Source organism: Nycticebus coucang, chromosome 1 (genome assembly GCF_027406575.1).
Source record: "Nycticebus coucang isolate mNycCou1 chromosome 1, mNycCou1.pri, whole genome shotgun sequence".
Lineage (NCBI taxonomy): Eukaryota > Metazoa > Chordata > Mammalia > Primates > Lorisidae > Nycticebus > Nycticebus coucang.
This window is the reverse complement of record NC_069780.1, coordinates 145,552,212-145,574,136: the sequence shown is the minus strand read 5'-3', so window position 1 is coordinate 145,574,136 and position 21,925 is coordinate 145,552,212. Positions and strand designations below refer to the sequence as shown.

The following is a 21,925-nucleotide window of genomic DNA, read 5'->3' as shown; positions in this document are numbered from 1 at the left end:
CCAGAATGTTTTTCTGCTCCCTTTGTTCCGTGCCTCCTTCGGTTTTTCCTTAAAAAACAAAACAAGAGTTGTATAAAGTGTTCCATTTGTAGATTTGGTTTTTTATACTTTTTAGTGTTCTGTTCAGTGAAGAAGCATTTATTACCCTTCCCACCTTCTTATTTTAACAATGGTAGTGATTAATTCAAGCCATAATATTTAGGCATTCTTGTCTTAAAGCAAGACTATCAACTCAGAATTCATTGTCTTATAAGCACAATTTTTATTCTTTTTTCCTTAAGTATAAATTACTTGTCTACATTAAAAGTAATTTTTTTCTACTTATTTAGATGGTCTAAAGATGTTTTTGCAAATTTCTCCCCATTATTTTTTCTATTGATATTACCACTTTTTTAAATTCTATTTTTGTTGAAATTATAGTCAATAATTTTTGTTTTCATTATCCAGTGAAAACAGTGGCCTTATGGTGCCATTGTTTATGGAATTATTGATTGCAATTATGTTTTAAGTAGCTATAAGACAGTATTCTAGGATATGGTTATTTAAAAATTTTAACAAAGATTGGCTTAAAATCTTGTTACAAATTTTATTTATTAATAAAATAGTTTGTGTTACTTGGTATTACTTTGGTTACTTAAATATTGGCAACGCTTTCTGACTGATGTATTTTCTTTCTAAGGTTTACTGCTAGACCACTAGTGGAAACTATATTTGAAAGAGGAATGGCTACATGCTTTGCTTATGGGCAGACTGGCAGTGGAAAAACTCATGTAAGTAATTCATTAAAGTTACATTGTGGCGTGAAGCTACACTATCTTTTCCTTACAGCTTAATTCTAAGACTTATTCCTGAATAATCTCTATTTCTTACCTTTTTAAAAAAAATACAGACGATGGGTGGTGACTTTTCAGGAAAGAACCAAGATTGTTCTAAAGGAATTTATGCACTAGCAGGTAACTGTTCTTTTTGCATACAATTTGGAATATTCTTAGATACTCTTTTAGGTAGATAGCTTTGAAAGAAGGCTTGACAGTGTTGTTACTGTGTATTATGGCAATTGTAATTTATTAGATTGGTTGAAAAGAACTGTAAGCTTGAGTTTAGGGGACAAAAATATTGATTTTTTTTTTTTATTTGTGTCAATGTATTCTGGCCCATTTTGGAGGTCAGTATTAATTGTTGAATGGCTGATTTTTTTTCGAGGCAGAGTCTCACTACATCACCCTCAGTAGAGTGCCGTGGTATCACAGCCCACAGCAATCTTCAACTCTTGGACTTAAGCAATTCTCTTGTCTCAGCTTCCCAAGTAGCTGGGACTACTAGCACCTGCCACAATGCCTATCTGTATTTTTTTGTTGTAGTTGTCATTGTTGTTTAGCGGGCCTGGGCCGGGTTTGAACCCGCCAGCCTCGGGGTATGTGGCTGGCACCCTAACCACTGAGCTATAGGCACCAAGCCTGAATGACTGAATTTTAAAAAAGCTATTTGATATAGTATGAGAATAACATTATTTTGACCACCTATGATTTTATGGTATTAGTAGCATCCTTTTATGAAATTTGGAAGGAAAGTAGCATCTGTTACTACTATTTTTTTGTAAAATTAAATTAACTTACCATTTTAATTGTTGACACTATGATAGTAGGTAATGACTAATTGATTCTTCTAATAATAGAAAATTTGAGTTCTTTAAAATATTTGTTGCATCTTAATTTTCTGCATATGAAATTCTTGATAGCTCGAGATGTCTTTTTAATGCTAAAGAAGCCAAACTATAAGAAGCTAGAACTTCAAGTATATGCAACTTTTTTTGAAATTTACAGTGGAAAGGTAAGTGGGAACTTGTTTTTAATTTTTTTAATTGTGGTAAAATATACATAATATAAACTTTAACATTTTAACTGTAAGTTCAGTGACATTAAACACATTCGTATTATTGCACAACTTTTACCACCAAAAATTTTTATGTATATATGGAATGTTTATGTTAGAGTTTGTTTTAAGATCTTTTAAAAATGTCCTTTGAAAATTTTCAATGTCAATGTTGAGCATTATTATTACTCTTAATAATTATTATTTTAACCTTTGAAATAATTTTCAGACTCCATGAGTGACTCATTTTTATAGAACTGATTATTTTTAAATCTAATTTAATATGGTTTCTCATAGGTGTTTGACTTGCTAAATAGGAAAACAAAATTAAGAGTTCTAGAAGATGGAAAACAGCAGGTTCAAGTGGTGGGATTACAGGAACGAGAGGTCAAATGTGTTGAAGATGTACTAAAACTCATTGACATAGGCAACAGTTGCAGGTAAATCTCACTTTAATTAAGAAAGGAAACTTCAGTTTTAGATACTTCAGGTATAACATAAAACCAAAGCAAGGATAGTACCAAGGTCACTATGGAAGTTTTGAGATAGACTGTGTAATGGTCCATTATTTCACTTCTCAGAAATTTGATAGCAACATCCTTTTTGATACATCTGTGCAAGTTTCAACTTGCTTGGCTTATCAGTGTTGCTGGGAGGCCTCATTTGTTTCCCCGTCTGTAGGGCACTTAGTCATCATCAGCTGTCAAGCTGGGAAGAGGGCACTAGGGCACTTTCACATGTTATATTTCTGTGATTTCAAAAGTGGGTGAAACAAGTCTCAAAGCCCTGAACGGGGCTTTCAGGGAACCTTTACTACTTTCTGCACAACAATTTTTCAGTGGTTTCAAGAATTTAGAAGAGGCTGAACTTCACTGAAAGGCAAGGAGAGGTGTGGGCATCTGGCTACCGCAGTGACTGAAGAAAACATTGCTGATGTTGAAAAAATGGTTTGCAAAAACAGTAGAGTGACATTTAAGGACATTGAAGCAGCACTGCAAATTAGATCACTGGTGGTGTCCAAAATCCTGCATGATTATCTTCAAGTCAGGAAAGTTTCATCCTGATGGGTGCCTCACACTTTGACAGATGAACAAAACTGCTTCTGTGTTGAATGGTGTGAAGAAATGCTCAGATCTGACAGAGGTGAGTCTAGACGCATTTCTGACATCATTACTAGTGACGAAACCTGGCTTTACCAGTTTGATTCAGAGAATAAGCATCAGTTGACACTGTGGATTTTTACACTAACAAAAGTGAAGTGGCCCGAAGTGTCAGAAAGAAAATGGTGGCAACTTTCTTTTCCAAAAGTGATCATGTTGCAGCTGTTATTCTGGAGGAAGAAAAGACTTATTGTTCAGTGATACACAATAGTATGCCTACCGAAAGTTTTCCAGAAGCTTCAAGAACAGCAGCCAAAGACAGGACTGTGTGGCACCATTTTACCCCAGGAGAATGTGTCTACCCACACAGCCAACATCACTATCACTGTTCAGTTCTTGGAGTCCATAAAGGTTGGACTTATAACTTATATACCCTGCGGTCCCATGCGATTATTTGCTGTTGTCTACAGTAAAAAAAATCGCATGGGTGGAAAAAAGGTTCTCTAGCCCTGAAGATGCTGCTTATGTCTAAGAAAACGAGTTTACAGCACTTGAAGAAAATAAGTGGAAAGAGTGTTTTCAAAAGTGGTTTACAAAAATGCGAACGTGCCTAGAATGTCTTGGCACTTATTTTGAGAAAATATAGTAATCAAAATGATTTTACATTTCTTAAGTTTTGTGTATCTCAAAACTTTCGTAGTGTCCCTCATATTCAGTACACCTTGGAAGTAAAAATCATTGTTTATAAAAATGTTTGTTACATACGTTGAGTGAAAATTTGAGTAACATATTAATACTATACTACAAATATATTAGTAATAATGCCAGATTAAATTATAGAATTTGGTTATATTTAAATGTTATTAACTGAAATGTTTGATCTCCATTTAGATGATGAAAACTAGCTAAACAGGTGGGGAGGTGATTGTTTTTAATAAAAATAATGGTGGTTTGAACATGTAAATTAAAGTTTTTATGTATCAAGATGTTCTTAATCACATTATAGAACATCCGGTCAAACATCTGCAAATGCCCATTCATCTCGAAGCCATGCAGTGTTTCAGATTATTCTTAGAAGGAAAGGAAAACTACATGGCAAATTTTCTCTCATCGATTTGGCTGGAAATGAAAGAGGAGCTGATACTTCCAGTGCAGACAGGCAAACTAGGCTTGAAGGTGCTGAAATTAATAAAAGCCTTTTAGCACTCAAGGTAAATAAAATAAATGTATTTAATCATGAAAGGCCTTTTACTTTTGACTTTAATTTTCATCACTCAGTCGAATAGTGCTTGTTTTATCTAATAAAAACAGAGGTTTTCAAAATTTAGGTATTTTATCTTGCAGTTGTGATTTTAATGTACCCAGAATTTTTCCTTGCATATGTTATTCATTTTTTGCAGATGGGATGAAGGATATGTGAGTTGCCAATTCTGAGCCTACCTAGGGGGTCTAAATCAGTCATTTTTTCTTATAGGAGGGAAATATTACATAATTAAACTAAGAAATAGTTTCTCAGAAAAACATCGAATGGCTTGAAAAAGTTAGGTCATGTTATTAGATCTTTTCCTTTAGTAGAAAAGCAGAGATTGGAAAGACTTAATAAAGCAGTCTGTATTTTGTTTTGGAGTGGCCACTTTTAAAATTTAACTTTTTATAGTTATCTTACTGCCTGTCACTTTTAAACATTAGTTACAGTTTTCAGAAGTATATTTTGGAATAATAAAGTAGGTTTTATTGTTATTTTTTGTTTTCTTAAATAACATTTGTGGGAACGTCTATATTCTATAAAATTTTTAGTAGAATTTTCAGAGCTTATCAGATTTTAACTATTACAGTTGGAGTAGGAAACTTCTAAAAATATGTAAATTAAGATTACTCTTTATAAGAAAGCTTAATCTATATAAGAAAGTTTAATCTATGAAATTTCTTTTCTTAATTTTTAGGAGTGCATCAGAGCCTTAGGTAGAAATAAACCTCATACTCCTTTCCGAGCAAGTAAACTCACTCAGGTGTTAAGAGATTCATTCATAGGTGAAAACTCTCGTACCTGCATGGTAAGTTTGTGTTTATTTTTTGTTTTGTTTGTTGTATTTTAATACCAAAGGGATAACTGCATCGTATCTGTGGAAATTTTATAATATATGTTAATGATAGTCATTTGAATTCTTCTGTTCTAAGATATAAAGTGATATATAGGTGTGATCCCTGCCAGTCTGATGCAGAGGATTATGTAGTTACAGTGATTGTACTATTTTTCCAAAATATGGGTCATCTTGAGGCTAATCTCTTGGTTTCCTTTTTTCTTGAGTATAGATCACTCAAGAAAAGAGTATAGACACTTTTCTGTGTCTTCATGTGTCTAGTAATTGGGGGTTATATCACATGTTTATGAATGAATACTTTGTAGAGATGCTGGATTCTTTTATGTTCTTAATATTATTGGGTTTTGTTGTTTTAGCAGAAGTTAACTTGTCTCCCCCACAGCAGGGGAGACAAGAGTTTGTAATAAGTGTCTCACTTTTATTTCCTGTTGTGGGTAGCCACTGAAATTGAAATCTCTGTTATTTTAGGCTTAGCTATGTTACTTGTAGTTTGCCTTGTATATACCTAGCTCAGGAGTCAGAGATTTGGGGAGTTTATATGTAAAATGTGGGTTTCCCCTTATTCTTTTCATTTTTTTTAGAGAGGTCTTGCTCTGTCACCCAGGCTGGAATGCATTGTGTTATGATCATGGCTCACTATAGTCTGAAATCTCCCAAGTAGTTAGGACACCAGGCCACCACACCTGGCTTATTTCTAAAATTTTTTTTTATAGAGACAGGGTCTTCTTATGTTGCCCAGGCTTCCCTAACAACTGGGCTTAAGCCATCCTCTGCTTTGCGTCAGAAAGTACTGGGATTGCAGGTGTGAGCCACCGCACCTGCTGAGATGGCAAGTTTCTAGTAAAATTTTCATTGACCTGTGTGAAAGCAGCATTAGCAGAGTTTGCCCACTGGCAAAAAGCTGGGGTTTTTGTTTTGAGACAGTCTCACTCTGTTACCCTAGGCTAAAGTGCTGTGGGTCTTAGTTCACAGCAACCTCAAACTCCTGGGCTCAAGTGATCCTCCTGCCTCAGCCTCCTCAGTAGTTGAGACTACAGCGATGCGCCAACACACCTGGCTAATTTTTTTATTTTTGTAGAGACAGCATCTCACTCTTGTTCAGGCTGGTCTCTTGAGCTCATGAGATGCTTCTGAGGTTCTAGGATTGCAGGCATGAGCCACCGTACCTAGCCAAAAAATAGGCTTTTTTTTTTTTTAATGTAGGAGCAGTAACAGTACCTTTTTTTTTTTTTTTTTAAACCTTCTCCTTTCTGCTGGATTTGGATCATTTTCTTATCCCTTCAAAGAGTTCGTATATTTTAACTGGACTTTATTATCTGATTATGGGTACAAGATAGCAAATTATCTTAGAGTTGAGATATCATTAATAAATCTTTATTTTTAAATAATCATAGTAAAATTAGACCTAAATGAGGTACATATCGGTATTATTGTCTTGATCTTTTATAACATTTTCTTTACCTTTGCATTCTTTCCCCCTGCAGATTGCCACAATCTCTCCAGGAATGGCATCCTGTGAAAATACTCTTAATACATTAAGATATGCAAATAGGTATGGAAATTCTCCATTTTGAAATTTAGAGGGGAAGTGGTAGAGCAGTGTATAGTATGATTTAATATCTGATAGAGCAAATCTTGGTACATTGTTCTATTTTTAAAAACTTTTTTTGCATTATTCTCTAAGATGATATTTAGAATCATTTGTCAAGTTCTAAAAATAAGTAGAAAATATGTTGTGTAATTTAATTTGGGAAGAGATGGATACTTTTAGTAAGACTGGTCTTTTTAATCCTAGAATAAGATTACAGTTTTCCATTCACCAAGTTATGTTTCCTAATATTTTATTACATTTAAATCACTCACATTTTTCTTACTACATTAAGACTCTACAGTAAGTGAATATTAAGGAACATCTATTTCTTAAGTTATTTTGGTATATGCTGAAAATTATGCTTGGTATTATTAAATAATACATACAGGAAATTGTAGGGGTTGAATAACAAGTTACAGCACAATTCTTCCTGGTCTTCTATATGGGTTATGTTTTGTTATTCATGTTAATAGTGTTATAAACATTAATAGACTACTGGGTTATTACAGATGGAAGGACAAACCAGACTATTAAAGCAGATTATTCCTTAGAGTCATGGAATGTCTTTGGAACTTTGACTTACGTTGGGCGTATTTATATTTGTTTCATAGATTTTTTTCCCCCCACTGTTCTTGTTTTGAATGGCTGTTTATGTAGTTTTAAATTTCTCGTATCACATGTTACATTTGTGATTTTAACCTAGAGATCAAATTCCTCTTTGTAATCTGTTTCTAACATGGAGATTATCTTAATTTTGCTGGACAAAAATATTTGTCCTATTTCTTTGTTTTACTCATTATGGAAATTTTATTTTTAATCCTTTGTTAAAACATGAAGTACATAATAAATATAGGAAAGTACCTAAAACATAAGTGAATAATTTAATGAATGCTTATAAACTGAAAACTCTGTCATCAAATGGGGAAATAGACCATTACTATTCCCCCAAGGTACCCCATGTGCTTTTCCCTGATCACAAATCCTGAATAACATCCTAAATCCATTAATTTCTTCCCTGGTATATGAATGGTCCTAACTTCTATGGAATGATTTTCTCTAATTACTTTGATTTCTTTTTAAAAATAGTTTTATTGCCTATGAATGTATCCCTGACTATCTGTATTTGAACTTTACATTAATGGGATCAAACCTTTTGTTCTGTTATATTATACTGATTTTGTTTCAGCTGAAGAGATTTTTATACATGGTAGTAAACCTTGCTGCAAAGTATAAACCTGCTGACCCTTTGTAAAAAAAAGGGTATTAAAATATAATCTCTTTAGGGCGGTGCCTGTGGCTCAAGGAGTAGGACGCCAGCCCCTTATACTGGAGGTGGTGGGTTCAAACCTGGCCCTGGCCAAAACTGCAAAAAATAATAATAATAATTATAGCTTCTTTAAAAATGTAATAGAACTATATTGCTTACAGAACTATTGTTATTTTCTAAATTTAATCTCTTTTAAATTTGAATTATGAGCTCTTAGCTACAAACTATCATTATGTTACTTTTAATCTTTGTCATTAACATTTTTGGTATGTGCGATTGTATAATTAATTTTAAATACTTCTTCAGAATTGCCCAGAGGATATGTGAGGAACATCTTAGTGTAGAAGAGTCTTGCAATGTTACAGAATTAAAACAAACACAACCCCTTCATGACTTAAGACTTCAGACTGCAAAGAAACCCCCCCCCCTCAATATTGGGGAAATGCTGTGTCTAGCTGTTCCTCTACTTCATTTAGGTCTAAGTAAAATATTTTAACCTTTTATTATATATTTTAACTCATTTGTAACATGACTGACCATTTGTGGGACACATAAAAATGTCTCACTTTCATTTCCAGATCTTTAGGAATAAAGATTTTCATCTTACCTTGATAGCTCATGCTAATGTTTTATGACTTTAAGAGTCAATAACTTTTTTTTATAATTAAAGCAGAATTCATTGCTCTTTAATATTAAATCTGCCTCGCATTATTTAGGCCAATATTTTGAGGTGGTAGAAGGTACATTTACATTAAAATTTCCATAATTTTAGGAAATAGTTATCTGTGAAGTGTTTAAACGTCTTGTTTTTAAGAATTAACATAGTGAATGAAGATTGTTACTCTCAAGACAACATGGGTTTAATACCTGCTTCATGGCTCAGCACTGTTGTTCAGTGAGTAGGGCTCCAGCCACATACACTGAGGCTGGTGGGTTCGAGGCTGGCCTGGGCCTGCTAAACCAACAATGACAACTGCAACCAAAAAATAGCCGGGTATTGTGGCGGGTACCTGTAGTCCCAGCTACTTGAGAGGCTGAGGCAAGAGAATCGCTTAAGCCTAGGAGTTGGAGATTGCTGTGAGCTGTGATGCCACTCTACCAAGGGTGACATAGTGAGACTCTGCCTCAAAACAAAAACAAAACAAAAAAACCTGCTTCACTACTTATTGGCAGCAAAGTCCCCAAAGAGTTACATAACTTTTTTGTGTCGTTGTTTCTCATCCTTAGAATGGAGAGAGTAATGACCATTTCCATCTTACATGTGATTGTTTTGAGGAGTAAAGGAGGTGATCTGTGTAAAATATTTAGCACAGTGCTTAGGGCATACAGGGCATAAAGTTCACATGTAATTAAAAATAGACTTTATGGACACCCAGTATTAGGTGCATAATCACTATTCCTTATTGCTAGTTTAGTGAGTAGTTCTGTCTTAAAAATTCACTTAAACTGATGTGAAAACAATTTTTTCAAATTCTTTTTTTAATCAGACATATGCTTTGAAGTGTTCTGTGGGAGTTAGAGAATAGTTTTTAACAATACATGTTGCTGCTTTGTGATTAAGATGATAAATCCAGTTGCAGTCATAAACATATATGTATATAAAATTCATAAAATTTATGATATTTTAGAGGGGACTAGAGGAAGAAACTTTAGAGAGTGCAAGGAGTGTTGTTATCCTAAAGGAAAAAAAAGTACCAGAGGATATACAAAAAACATGAAGTAGAGTATAATCTTTGAGCAGTAAAGAGTGGAATGATTGGGTTTTGGGTAAAAGAGCGATCAAAGATTTTTTAATAATGTATTTGAGGAATGTGATTCCTGTATATAGATTGGCTTGGGCAAGTGAGTTTAGATAGAGGAGGAATGGGTGGATAAGGCCAATGGGGTGTTTCGGAAGCAGATATGAAATGGTGTTGGGAGTGAAAGGATTAGAAATTTAGATTTGTCAGCATATATGGTAAATTTTCTCAAGTAACTATTTTAAAAGATACAGGACAGGTAAATGCAATATTGAACCTTTGACAGTAGATATTACCAATAGGCCAAAGAGTAAAGGTATTAATAGAAGAAATATATTAGTTTGATTTATATTGTTATTGGTTTTTGACCGTTTTACTCTATTTAAAAAGGAATTTAATTTACCCATATTTTGCTGCGTATCAAGTGTTCCCGTGTATAATGCACATCCATGTTTTGGGGCCAAACTTTAGTAAAATGCCCCTCGACAAAATGGCTGGCATTTGGCTGGGAGAGACACATCTGGGGAGGGCTGATGCTCTGCTGGTAAATATGCAGATTGTACTGCCCTCCTGCAGTCTCCGCCCCTTCCCTCTCCTAGGGGTCCTTTCCTCCCCACCATGTAAGGGGCCATGGCAGAGATGGCCACATGAGTAGCTGGTGGGGCAGGATCTTCAGAGACTGCTCAGACTGTGGGCAGTCAGGTGGGTCCCTGGGGCCTGCATGAGGCTCCCAGTCCCCTCCTCCCAGTCAGGCCTGGGACCTTGATCTGCAGGGCTACAGCCTACCTTGCCAGCCCTGCCACTGCCTCTGATTGCTGTGCTCAGTATAGGCCACTCCAGCCTGGTCTGACTGGATCCTGGATCCTCCCAGACTGGAGCCCCATGTGGCCTGCAGGCCAAGGTAGGAGGGCATGGTGGCCCTGGGAGGCTCGCTGGGCTTCCCATACTGCCAATGTATAATGTAAATCCTTATTTTGCCTTCAAAAGTTTGGGCAAAAAAGTATGCACTATACATAGCAAAATATGGTAGTTAAACCTGAGAGAAGTGATAAGGAAAACAGGATATGGTTAATTATATTGAAGCGTTTGAATAAGATAAGGTTTGTACTCAGGGCTAGGATTTAATTTTATTTATGCCACATTCTCATTGAATGAGCTTGGGTAAGAGACTTTATCTGAGCCATCTTTCTCATCAGTAACTTGGAGAGAATATATCATAAGATTGTTGTGAGGAGCAAACAAAGCCTGAATATTACTAATCCTAATAAACATTGCCTATTACTGTGAAATGGGGTTGTCCCAAAGGGAATATAACATAGCGATCATTTTGATGGGTGAGAAAAGTCATAATATGGTTAAATTTAATTATTACAGGTATTAGCAAAAATAATTTTTAAGAAATTCCATTGTTAAAAGCTGTTCTTCAATCAGGATTCTTCATCTAAATCATCAACCACAGAAAGTTTAGTAAACATTTTTCTCAGTGTTAGCAGGATGTTTCATAGCAAATACCACTCTGGTGGATGCGTAGGAAAGAAGTTAATTCATGACAAATAATGGATGCCTTAAAGTATTAGGGCTTAATTTCCTTTTGTTCTGTTTGAAACCTGCAAAATTGCTCTGGACTGACCACATTAGGAAATTAGGTTGTATGTTCATGTACTTAAATAAGGGACATTTCAGATTTAAGTGATGATCTAGTTAAACTTCTAAGGATTATGAGAAAAGGGGAAAATAAACTAAAGAGGAAAGATTTGGGATTGGAGAGTAGGGGATCAGTAGGACAGAAAAGTTCAACAGTTTCTTAAATTTTTTTAAATAAAATAATCTAAATACATTATTACAATATTGATATCCTTTTTTTAAACAAATAAAACAATACTAAATGAAAACTTGTAATGTGCATTGCTGTGTTTACAAGAGCATTTTCTTTTAATTTGTTGCTGTTTTGGTGCTGCAGAGTAAAGGAGTTTGGAATTAGTCCATCAGACATTCCCTTCTCACAGGGTAGTGGCAGTCGCACTGATCTCTCTCCTTCTTATGAGTATGACGACTTTTCTCCTTCGATTACCAGGTTTACTTCATTCTATACATAAGATGTTTATTTTAATAGTTTTTTTGGAACTGTGCTTTGTATAAACATTTCATTTAACTTTTATATCCTGGGCCATTTTAGATTTCATTTTCATTTTGTTTGGCAGGTGGTGTTTGTATTGCATGGGCTGCATTCTTATGTTCTTTATTACTTTATTTGCTTTAAAATGTTGATTTAGAATTCAGGCTTCTTATTTCCCCCTCATATTTTTAAAGGATGATGTCACTTTTGCATATTTACTATTAAAAGATAAATTATCTTGCTTGAAATGAAGAGTTTGCCTTTATTTTGTATGATCTTATAACTTTCCTTGTCTACAAGGAAATAAGGATCACTTTGACGTAGAAAGTATACTCTGTCCCAAATATCTAAATTAAATATAATCAGTAAACATTTTTTAAATGGTAGAACATAGAATCTGATTTGTATATATTAGAAGTAAAATTTTGAGCTGGGCACAGTAGCTTACATCTGTAATCATTGTGCTCAAGAGTTCAAGAGCGAGACCCTGGCTCTACTAAAAATAGAAAATTCAGCTGGGTGTTGTGGCAGGTGTCCATAGTCTCAGCTGCTCCAGAGGCTGAGGCAGGAGGATCACTTGAACCCAGTAGTTGGAGGTTGCTGTGAGCTAGGCTGATGCTACAGCCCTCTGTCATGGGCCAACAGAGTGAGACTCTGTCTTGAAAGAAAAAAGAAAGAGACTGAAAGAAAATTGTCACACATAGCTATTGTAATTGAGCATTATGATTACCAGAAATCTGCAAAGTGCATCAAGTTTTCAAGTTTGACAGTGATCCATTTATTTATCTAATTGCCCTTGTTAATATTTTTCAGTTCCTATAATTTAATTGCAACAATAGTTTCTTACTTTCTTTGAAATACTGAATCTACATACTTTGCTAGTTCTCATTTGTTGTGCCCAATAATAATATTTGAAGTAATAATAAAGTTGCCTAAGTAAATTCCTAAAATTAAAACCAAATATCCCTCTAGTGTTTACACAGATTTTCAGATAAATATGACCTGTAAAAGTGACATCATCAATCTTAGTATGTTTGGTGAATTGCCATTTCTATTGAGTAGGTTGGCATTTTCGTATTCTTCTTTGTGAGTGTTTATTAACTTTAGATACTTGTTGTGTATTTTTAGGGTGAAAGAACTAACTGTAGATCCAACTGCTGCTGGGGATGTTCGTCCAATAATGCACCATCCGCCAAACCAGATTGATGACTTAGAGACACAGTGGGGTGTGGGGAGTTCACCTCAGAGAGATGATCTGAAACTTCTTTGTGAACAAAATGTGAGTGATTTAGTATAGTTGTAATTGTTCTAATTTTATTTAGTTCATTTCATCAGTTACAGAAGTTAATAACTAAAAATTATTCCCTACCTCAGACTTAATAAACTATAACCTATGGGACAGCTAGTCTAATTTTTTTTTTGAGACAAAATCTCCCTTTTGTTGCCTTCAGTAGAGCGCTGTGGCATCATGGCTCACGTAATCTTGAACTCTTGGGCTCAAGTGATCCTCTTGCTTCAGCCTCCAGAGTAGTTGAGACTACAGACACCTACCTCAGTGCCCAACTATTTTTAGAGATGGGTTCTTGCTTTTGCTGAGGCTGGTCTTGAATTCCTGAGCTCAGGCAATCCACCTACCTTACCCTTCCAGTGTGTTAGGATTACAGCCATGGTGGGAGCCTGCCCAATCTGTGTTTTACAAATAAAGTTTTATTGGGACCTAGTCATGCTTATTTGTTTATGGATTATTTTGCTGCTATTTTACACCATCACCAGTGACAGAGACCATATGGCTCACGAACTCAAAACATTTATTATTTGGCCCTTTAAGAAAGTTTACCAATCTCTGATCTTAACTATTCCTTTTCCCCTAATTTTTATACTGATATTAAAATTAGGGAATTTAAAAAATTAATATAGGGAAAAACAACTTTAAGAATTATACATATAGGAGCTGGGCACAGTGGCTCACACCTGTAATCCTAGCACTCTGGGAGGTCAAAGTGGGTGGATTGCTTGAGCTCAGGAGTTCAAGACCAGCCCGAGCAAGGGTGAGATCCCCCGTCTCTAAAAAGAGCCAGGTGTTGTGGCAGGCACCTGTAATCCCAGCTACTTGGGAGACTGAGACAAGAGAATCGCTTGAGCCCAAGAGTTTGAGGTTGCTGTGAGCTGAGACACCACAGCACTACTTGTCTCAAAATAATGGTAATAATAATAATGATAAAGAAAGAATTACACATACAGTAGATCATAAATAAAGCTTAAGAACAAAAATATGACTGAGTGCAGTGGCTGACACCTGTAATTCTAGCACTTTGGAAATCTGAGGGAGGTGGATTGCTTGAGCTTAGGAATTTGAGACCAGCCTGAGCAAGAGACTCCATGTCTAATAAAAATAGAAGAATTCAGGGCCAGGTGTGGTGGCTTATGCCTTTAACCTACCACTCTGGGAGGCCGAGGTGAGTGGATTGCTTGAGCTCAGGAGTTCAAGACCAGCTGAGGAACAGCAAGACCCCAGATACTTGGGAGGCTGAGGCAAGAGAATCACTTAAGCCCAAAAGTCTGAGGTTGCTGTGAGCTGTGACTCCATAGCACTTTACCCAGGGTGACAGCTTTAGACTGTCTCAAAACAAACAAAAAAAGAACTGGTAAACAAATTGTACAGTATGTTTAGGAAATTAAGATTTAGTACGAGTTAAGTCCTTCAGAACACTAATACGATAGTGACAGTCATGAAAGACATTATCTTTAATATCATCTAAAGATGTTTATATCTTTTGAGAAAAGAAACTTAAGCTGTATACTCTGAGTTAAAATGTTAGCGAAAAGTAGACAGTACTAAGCAAATATTTCTGTATGTTTATAGCTTGCAATAAATGTAGTTTTGAAAAATTGTGCTAATCCAAAAAGATTGCTTTTTTATGGTAATATTGCAATACACATTAGGTTTGGGTTGTCCTATTGAGTTACATTAAATATTTTGTGACCATGGAAAGAAATTGTGGCTTTGCCTTTCCATATTTTAGTAGTCTTTACCATTCAAGTTTCTTCAAATTCTAAATGACATTTTTGTAAATGACATTGAAAAATTAATTTTATAACATCTAAAATAAAAACCTTGTCATAATTTTTAAACTATTTTTATTTTAAGGAAGAAGAAGTTTCTCCACAATTGTTTACTTTCCATGAAGCTGTCTCACAAATGGTAGAAATGGAAGAACAAGTTGTAGAAGATCACAGGGCAGTGTTCCAGGTAAAGTAAGAAAGGACCTTTCATCAAAATGTTTCCTGAGATCAATTTACACCTTTCATAATTCTGTAAATATACTGATCTAAAAAAAATGCTGTTTTGTTCACACACGTTTTATGTGTATTGTGAGGGCATATGGCATGGTACTCCTTAATAGTAAATTATGTCTATGAACAACATTTCTTTGCACAATGGTGAAGAGTTCTCCTCTTTTCCCTTCCTTGTTTGTTTTTGTTGGCTGTACTGGTTTTTGGAGAAGGGTTGCACTTCTGCCCACCACTCCTCCTTTCCTCATGTTACACCTTTTTATTTGACAGGAATAAGAAAAACTCTTCTGGCTCAGCCTGTAGCTCAGTGAGTAGGGTGCCAGTCACATACACTGAGGCTGGCGGGTTTGAGCCTGGCCCCGGCCAGCTAAACAACAATGACAACTTCAACCAAAAAATAGCTGGGCATTGTGGTGGGCACCTATAGTTCCAGCTACTTGGGAGGCTGAGGCAAGAGAATCGCTTAAGTCCAAGAGTTTGAGGTTGCTGTGAGCTGTGATGCCATGGCACTCTGGCAAGGGTGACATAATGAGACTCTGTCTTAAAAAAAAACAAAGCTCTTCTGAAGGGGTTTGGAGCAGTTGTGGAAGATTATCCAGACTTTGCAGAAAAGGTAGACTACTTCAGGAGATGGAGAGTTACTGCCACTGTGCCCATCAGTAGCAGGTTGAGTGAAGGGTGTTATGTTTGTGTCTATAGCAGGTAACGCCTTAGGTGTTAATCCCATTATACGTTCATCCTATTAAAAGCACTTTTACTGTAGGATACCTTCCCCCCCACTTATTTTTTAAACAAGGAAATGTTCTGGATGTTCATATTTATGAGGAAGTGAAGACATCATTTGGACATTTTATGAAGACTATATAGTTAGCTTCCCTTTCTTACTTTTCCCTTTCCTGTACTATGAATACTTCCTGCGGAAAAGTGAACAATAACCAATAACTCAGTCTCTCTTATTGGCTTATATTCCCTCTTCTAAACAAATCTTTTTCTGTAAACAAAATTAAAATATTTCCTCTCTAGGTCATATAAGCATCTAGACGAAGGGCTCAAATATAAAGTAGAGCCACTACTATTCGACATAGTTCTAAAAGTTCTAGCCAGTGAAATCAGGCAAGAGAAGGAGGTTAAGGGCATCCAAATGGGGGCAGAGGACGTCAGATTCTCATTCTTTGCTGATGATATGATCTTATACTTATAAAATACCAATGCTCAATCATAGACTCTTGGAATTGATCAAGAAATACGATAACATCTCAGGATATAAAATCAGTATGCAAAAATCAGTAGCCTTTGTATATGTCAAAATAGTCAACTTGAGAAGCAATTCAAGGACACAGTACCCTTCACAGTAATTTCAAAAAAAATGAAATAATTGGGAATATACCTAACAAAGGAAGTGAAGGATCTCTACAAAGAAAATTATGAAACCCTAAGAAAAGAAATAGCAGAAGATGTTAACAAATGGAAGTGTATACAGTGCTCTTGGCTGGGAAGAATCAATACCAATGCAATTTACAAATTTAATGTAATTCCCATTAAAATACCAAAACCATTTTGAAAAAGTAGAAAAATAGTTCTTTGTTTTGTATGAAATCAGTAAAAAAACTATGTAGGCAAGGCAGTTCTTAGTAATGAAAACAAATCCAGAGGTATCATTCTACCAGACTTCAGGTTATATTACAAGTCCACGGTGATCAAAACAACATAGTATTGGCACAAAAATAGAGACATAGACATATGGAACCAAATAGAAAACCAAGAGATGAAATCAGTCTTTTATAGCCATCTGATCTGTGATAAACCGAATAAAAGCATACAGTGGAGAAAAGAATCCCTATTCAATAAATGGTGCTGGGAGAACTGGAAAACCACATGTGAAAGACTGAAACTGTACCTGTACCTTTCTCTGCTTACAAAAATTGACTCAAAATGGATAAAAGATTTTAATCTGAGGTATGAAATGATAGCAGTCCTAGAAGAAAGTGTGAGAAAAACTCTTTATGATATTGGCCTGGGGAAAGATTTTATGATGAGATTCCTTTGGCAGTTGCAACAACAACAAAAATAAATAAATGGGAATTAAGCTGAAAAGCTTCTGCACAGCTAAGAACACAATTAAACAAATAGACAACCTTCAATATGGGAAAAGATATTTGCATGTTAGGAATCTAACAAAGGGTTGATAGCTAGAATCTATAGAGAACTCAAATTAATCAACCCCCTCCCCAAAGAGCATGTAATCTATGTATCACTGGGCAAGAGATATGAACAGAATCTTCTCTGAAGAAGACAGACAAATGGCCAAGAAACATGAAAAAATGCTTATCTTTATAAATCATCATAGAAATGCAAACAAAACCACCCTGAGCCTATTATTTTTTCAAAGATTTAAAGATGTGTTCTAGTAAACAGAAATTTTTAAAGTCCAAAAAAAAAAAACCCACCCTGAGATAATCACCTAATCCCAGTGAGAATAGCCCACATCACAAAATCTCAGAGCTGCAGATGCTGGCGTGACTAGAGAGATGGTTGGTAAGACTGCAACCAGTATAGTCTGTTGGGAAAGAAGTATGGAGAATTCTCAAAGAACTCAAAATAAATCTTCCGTTTGATCCTATAATCCTATTAGTAAGTACCCAGAAAAAAAAAAGTTATTTTCTTATAAGGACATTTGCACTTCATTGTTTATCACAGTTCAATTTACAGTTGCCAAGACGTGGACTCAAACCAAGCGTCCATCAACCCACAAATGGATTAACAAACTGTGATACATATTAAAAAAAAAACTGTCATGTATATATATCATATATATATAATGATATATATACACACACACACACACACACACACACCATGGAATACTATTCAGCCATTAAAAAAGATGGAGACTTTGGGCGGCGCCTGTGGCTCAGTCGGTAAGGCGCCGGCCCCATATACCGAGGGTGGCGGGTTCAAACCCGGCCCCCGGCCAAACTGCAACCAAAAAATAGCCGGGTGTTGTGGCGGGCACCTGTAGTCCCAGCTACTCGGGAGGCTGAGGCAAGAGAATCGCTTAAGCCCAGGAGTTGGAGGTTGCTGTGAGCTGTGTGATGCTATGGCACTCTACCGAGGGCCATAAAGTGAGACTCTGTCTCTACAAAAAAAAAGATGGAGACTTTAAAAAAAGTATTAGGGTTGGGCACTGCCTGTGGCTCAAAGGAGTAGGGCGCCGGCCCCATGTGCTGGAAGTGGCAGGTTCAAACCAGCCCTGGCCAAAAACTGCAAAAAAAAAAATGATATTAGAGTTTTAGTCAAATTCTTATGATAAGAATCTCTTTAGAAGCCTAGGTATTTAGATTAAGTTGAGAATGGATACTTGTAATTAAAGGAAAATGTTAATCAATGCCCTTTTGGAAAAAGGTATTGTATAAAGACAATTATATCCCACACTGCCATTTTATATATAAAGTCTCACACTTGTTTATTGGCACAACTGGGTGTTCGCACTTTCAATTCAGTTTCTTTTTATTTTTTTTATTTTATCTAATTTTTTTTTTTTTTTTTTGAGGCAGTCTCATTATGTCACCCTCGGTAGAGTGCTCTGCATTGCAGCTCCCAGCAACCTTACACTCTTGGGCTTAAGTGATTCTCTTGCCTCAGCCTCTTGAGTAACTGGGACTACAGGCGCCCACCACAACGCCTGGCTAGTTTTTGGTTGCAGTTGTCATTGTTGTTTAGCAGGCTCAGGCCAGGCTCAAAGCTGCCAGCCTCCGTGTATGTGGCCAGTACCCTACTCACTGAGCTACAGGCGCCAAATCTATTTCTTTTTAAAGTTCCATATATCATTCCTCCACATTATGATTTGCCATTTTTCAAAACAGTGTTTTGATGCACCCTGATGGACTCTAATGGTTAGAATTTGCTGCTTTCAAAATACAGTTTTATTAAACAAAAATTAAGTATATAACTGAAGGCAATGAAAAAAAGTAATGGAGAATTTGCATTTTATAATCAACACATAGATGTTTTCTAATTGGTATGCCTAGGTTAACCAGTTTTGTCAGGTGATGTAAGTCTAGGTGTAATTAGCCATTAAAGTGGCATAAGAAAGCTACTAAGATGCCACGGCACTCTACTTAGGGTGACAAAGAGCAGATATTAAAGAGCAGAATAAGTATCAAAACCAAACATCAAACATCAATAGTGATGTTTGGAAAATTGAGGTTGTCTGCATCATAAAAATCTAGAAAGTATCTATTTTTAATGTTCAAAAAGCTCTTTCAGTCAGAACAATCTGGCTTGTTAATATCAGTATGATTTATGACATTGCTACAAAATGAAGTTCATAGATTGTACATGTCTAAAATCAATTAAGAATGAACTGGAAGCATTTATGAATAGTAAGTAGTTACTATTTAGAGGTTCAATTTGACTTTTCTAAAATTAGCCATCCATTGGTCCTTTATATCACAATAATTTTAAAGGACTGGTATTTAGAATTTAGGGTTACCTCTTGACCTAGCCACTGTAAGACCCCAACTGGATATGTTAATGGCATATGACTTATAAGTTCTGGGCTACTATAGCCCCCATCAAATTGCTTAGTAGCTTTCTTATGCCTCTTCTCCCTATTTTAGGGACAGCTGTTGAGGTTTTGATACTTATTCTGCTCTTTAATATTTATGTGCTTGATTCATTCCCTCCCCCAAATCTCCATTCAAGGTAGAGTAAAAGAGAAATTAAGTGATCTTGCTCAGCTTAATGTGTTTGTGTTTGAATTTAAGGAAATGTAATTGATCCTTGAATAATGTAGGAGGAATTAAGAGTGCCGACTCTGTACACAGTTGAAAATATGCATATACCTTTTGATTCCCATAAAACTTTACTAATAGCCTATGATTGATTGGAAGAAGCATTATTACATAAATTTATTACATAAATTGTGCTTTATATGTTTATATGTATATTACTGCATTCTTACAGTAAAATTAGCTACAGAAGAGAAAATGTTATTAAGAATACTATAAGAAAGAGGAAATATATTTAATGTTCATGAAATGGAAGTGAATCACCATAAAGGTCTTCATCCTCTTAGTCTTAACCTTGAGTAGGCTGAGGAGGAAGAGGAAGGGTTGATCTCTGTTTCTCAAGGGTTGCAAAGGCAGAAGAGGGGGAGGCAACAGAAAAGTATAGTCTGTCTTAATGTTGAAAAAAATCAAGTATGTAAGTGGACTTAGGCAGTTCACACCTGGGTCTGGGGGTCAACTATATTGTTTACTTTGACCATCTGTGAATAAAAATGTTTCGTGTCTATTAATATTTTAGAGAATACCATCTTAGGTATGTTTATATTTAACAAAATTTGTAAATTGGTTTGTTTTACAGAAAAGTTTATTGTATTTTTTTTTTTTTTGGTCCTTTTAGGAATCTATTCGATGGTTAGAAGATGAAAAAGCTCTCCTAGAGATGACTGAAGAAGTAGATTATGATGTAGATTCATATGCCACACAACTTGAAGCTATTCTTGAGCAAAAAATAGACATTTTAACTGAGCTGCGGGGTAATTATTTTTGTTTTCATTTTAGTGTTTGAAATTTTGGTATTGGTATATATATTAGTGAGAGAATTTCATATTGCAGTAAAAACATCTGAAGTGAAAATTATGGGCACCATTTAGCACTTCTTTTCCAGAGGTATAAAGACAAACCAACCATTCTGGTTTTTCTAGAAAACACGGAGTATCATTTGAGATTCTCTCTAGTCATCTTTTTTCTTTTAGTCTTTTGTGAAAATAAAGACATCTTATGATTAAAGAGGAAAAATATAGTAAATTTGTAAATCTTATATACCCATTGAGATCTTTAGTTTGGTAGGCTGATACTTAATAGAATTATTTTCCTTGGATTAGGACTATTAAGGGTCATCTTTCAATAGCCTCCTGTCTGCTCCTGCTTTCTGCACCATATTTCTTTACCATCTTTGAACACTTTGTTTTTTTAAAAATGAAGGAAAAAGTGTCAAGGTGACTACACTGTCTTGCTCATAAAGGGAAGCATGTGACTTATCTACATTTCTCTTTGCCTTTTTTTTTTTTTTGAGACAGTGTCTCACTTTGTCACCCTCAGTAGAGTGCCGTGGCATCATAGCTTATAGCAACCTTAGACTCTTGGGCTCAAGCAATTTTCTTGCCTCAGCCTCCTAAGTAGTCTTTTTGGCTTTTTTAATTAGCTCATCTTTGTAGCTTCAGATATGCATCTCTTGTATATCTGCTAACTTTTAGACATTCACAGACTATTGGTTTTCTTTATGTGAGTGGACAACTGTATGTATGTGTACATGCAATACAGTGTAAACCAGATTGAAAGTCCTAGTTTTTGGCATCAAAAACCTGCTTCATTTTTTAAAGTAGGCCCTTTGTGAATTGCTTATTTGTTTTGGGTTTGTTTCCCCACCAACTTTTTTATTTCCACTTACAGGTAAAATTGTATGTGTTTATCATGTATAACATGATGTTTTGAAGTATATACAGATTGTGTATCTCCTATCTGAAATGCTTAGAACCAAAAGTGTTTTGGATTTCAGATGTTTTCAGATTTTGGAATATTTGCATTATATGTTCTGGTTGAATATTCCAAATCTAGAAATCTGAAATGCTCCAATGAGTATCATGTTGGTACTCAAAAAGTTTTAAATTTTGGAAACATTTCAGATTTTAGATTTTGGGATTTGAGATGTTCAACCTACATACATTGTGGAATGGTCGGGAAATTGTTTGTTTGAAATCCTATCTTGTGACTATTTCCCTAAAATATATAATTTGTTTTTGATCAAGCTTTGTTTTAAATTATTTTGATAATTTTTT

The 21,925-nt window shown here is 35.3% G+C and overlaps 1 protein-coding gene across 4 annotated transcripts in view; it reads left to right on the top strand.

Annotated features, from left to right (window-relative positions):
* The window catches only part of KIF2A (kinesin family member 2A), a 90,792-nt gene that overhangs the window by 61,684 nt on the left and 7,183 nt on the right, over positions 1 to 21,925 (top strand). For 2 of the 4 annotated variants that reach the window (XM_053590032.1, XM_053590026.1), the window contains exons 10-20: positions 680 to 770; positions 890 to 953; positions 1,739 to 1,830; positions 2,170 to 2,312; positions 3,979 to 4,183; positions 4,916 to 5,026; positions 6,559 to 6,626; positions 11,632 to 11,745; positions 12,916 to 13,066; positions 14,936 to 15,037; positions 20,488 to 20,623. In XM_053590032.1, the coding sequence (XP_053446007.1) occupies positions 680 to 770; positions 890 to 953; positions 1,739 to 1,830; positions 2,170 to 2,312; positions 3,979 to 4,183; positions 4,916 to 5,026; positions 6,559 to 6,626; positions 11,632 to 11,745; positions 12,916 to 13,066; positions 14,936 to 15,037; positions 20,488 to 20,623 (1,277 nt within the window). The remainder of the gene's footprint in view (positions 1 to 679; positions 771 to 889; positions 954 to 1,738; positions 1,831 to 2,169; positions 2,313 to 3,978; positions 4,184 to 4,915; positions 5,027 to 6,558; positions 6,627 to 11,631; positions 11,746 to 12,915; positions 13,067 to 14,935; positions 15,038 to 20,487; positions 20,624 to 21,925) is intronic. The other 2 variants (XM_053590053.1, XM_053590043.1) reach the window with 1 other exon arrangement.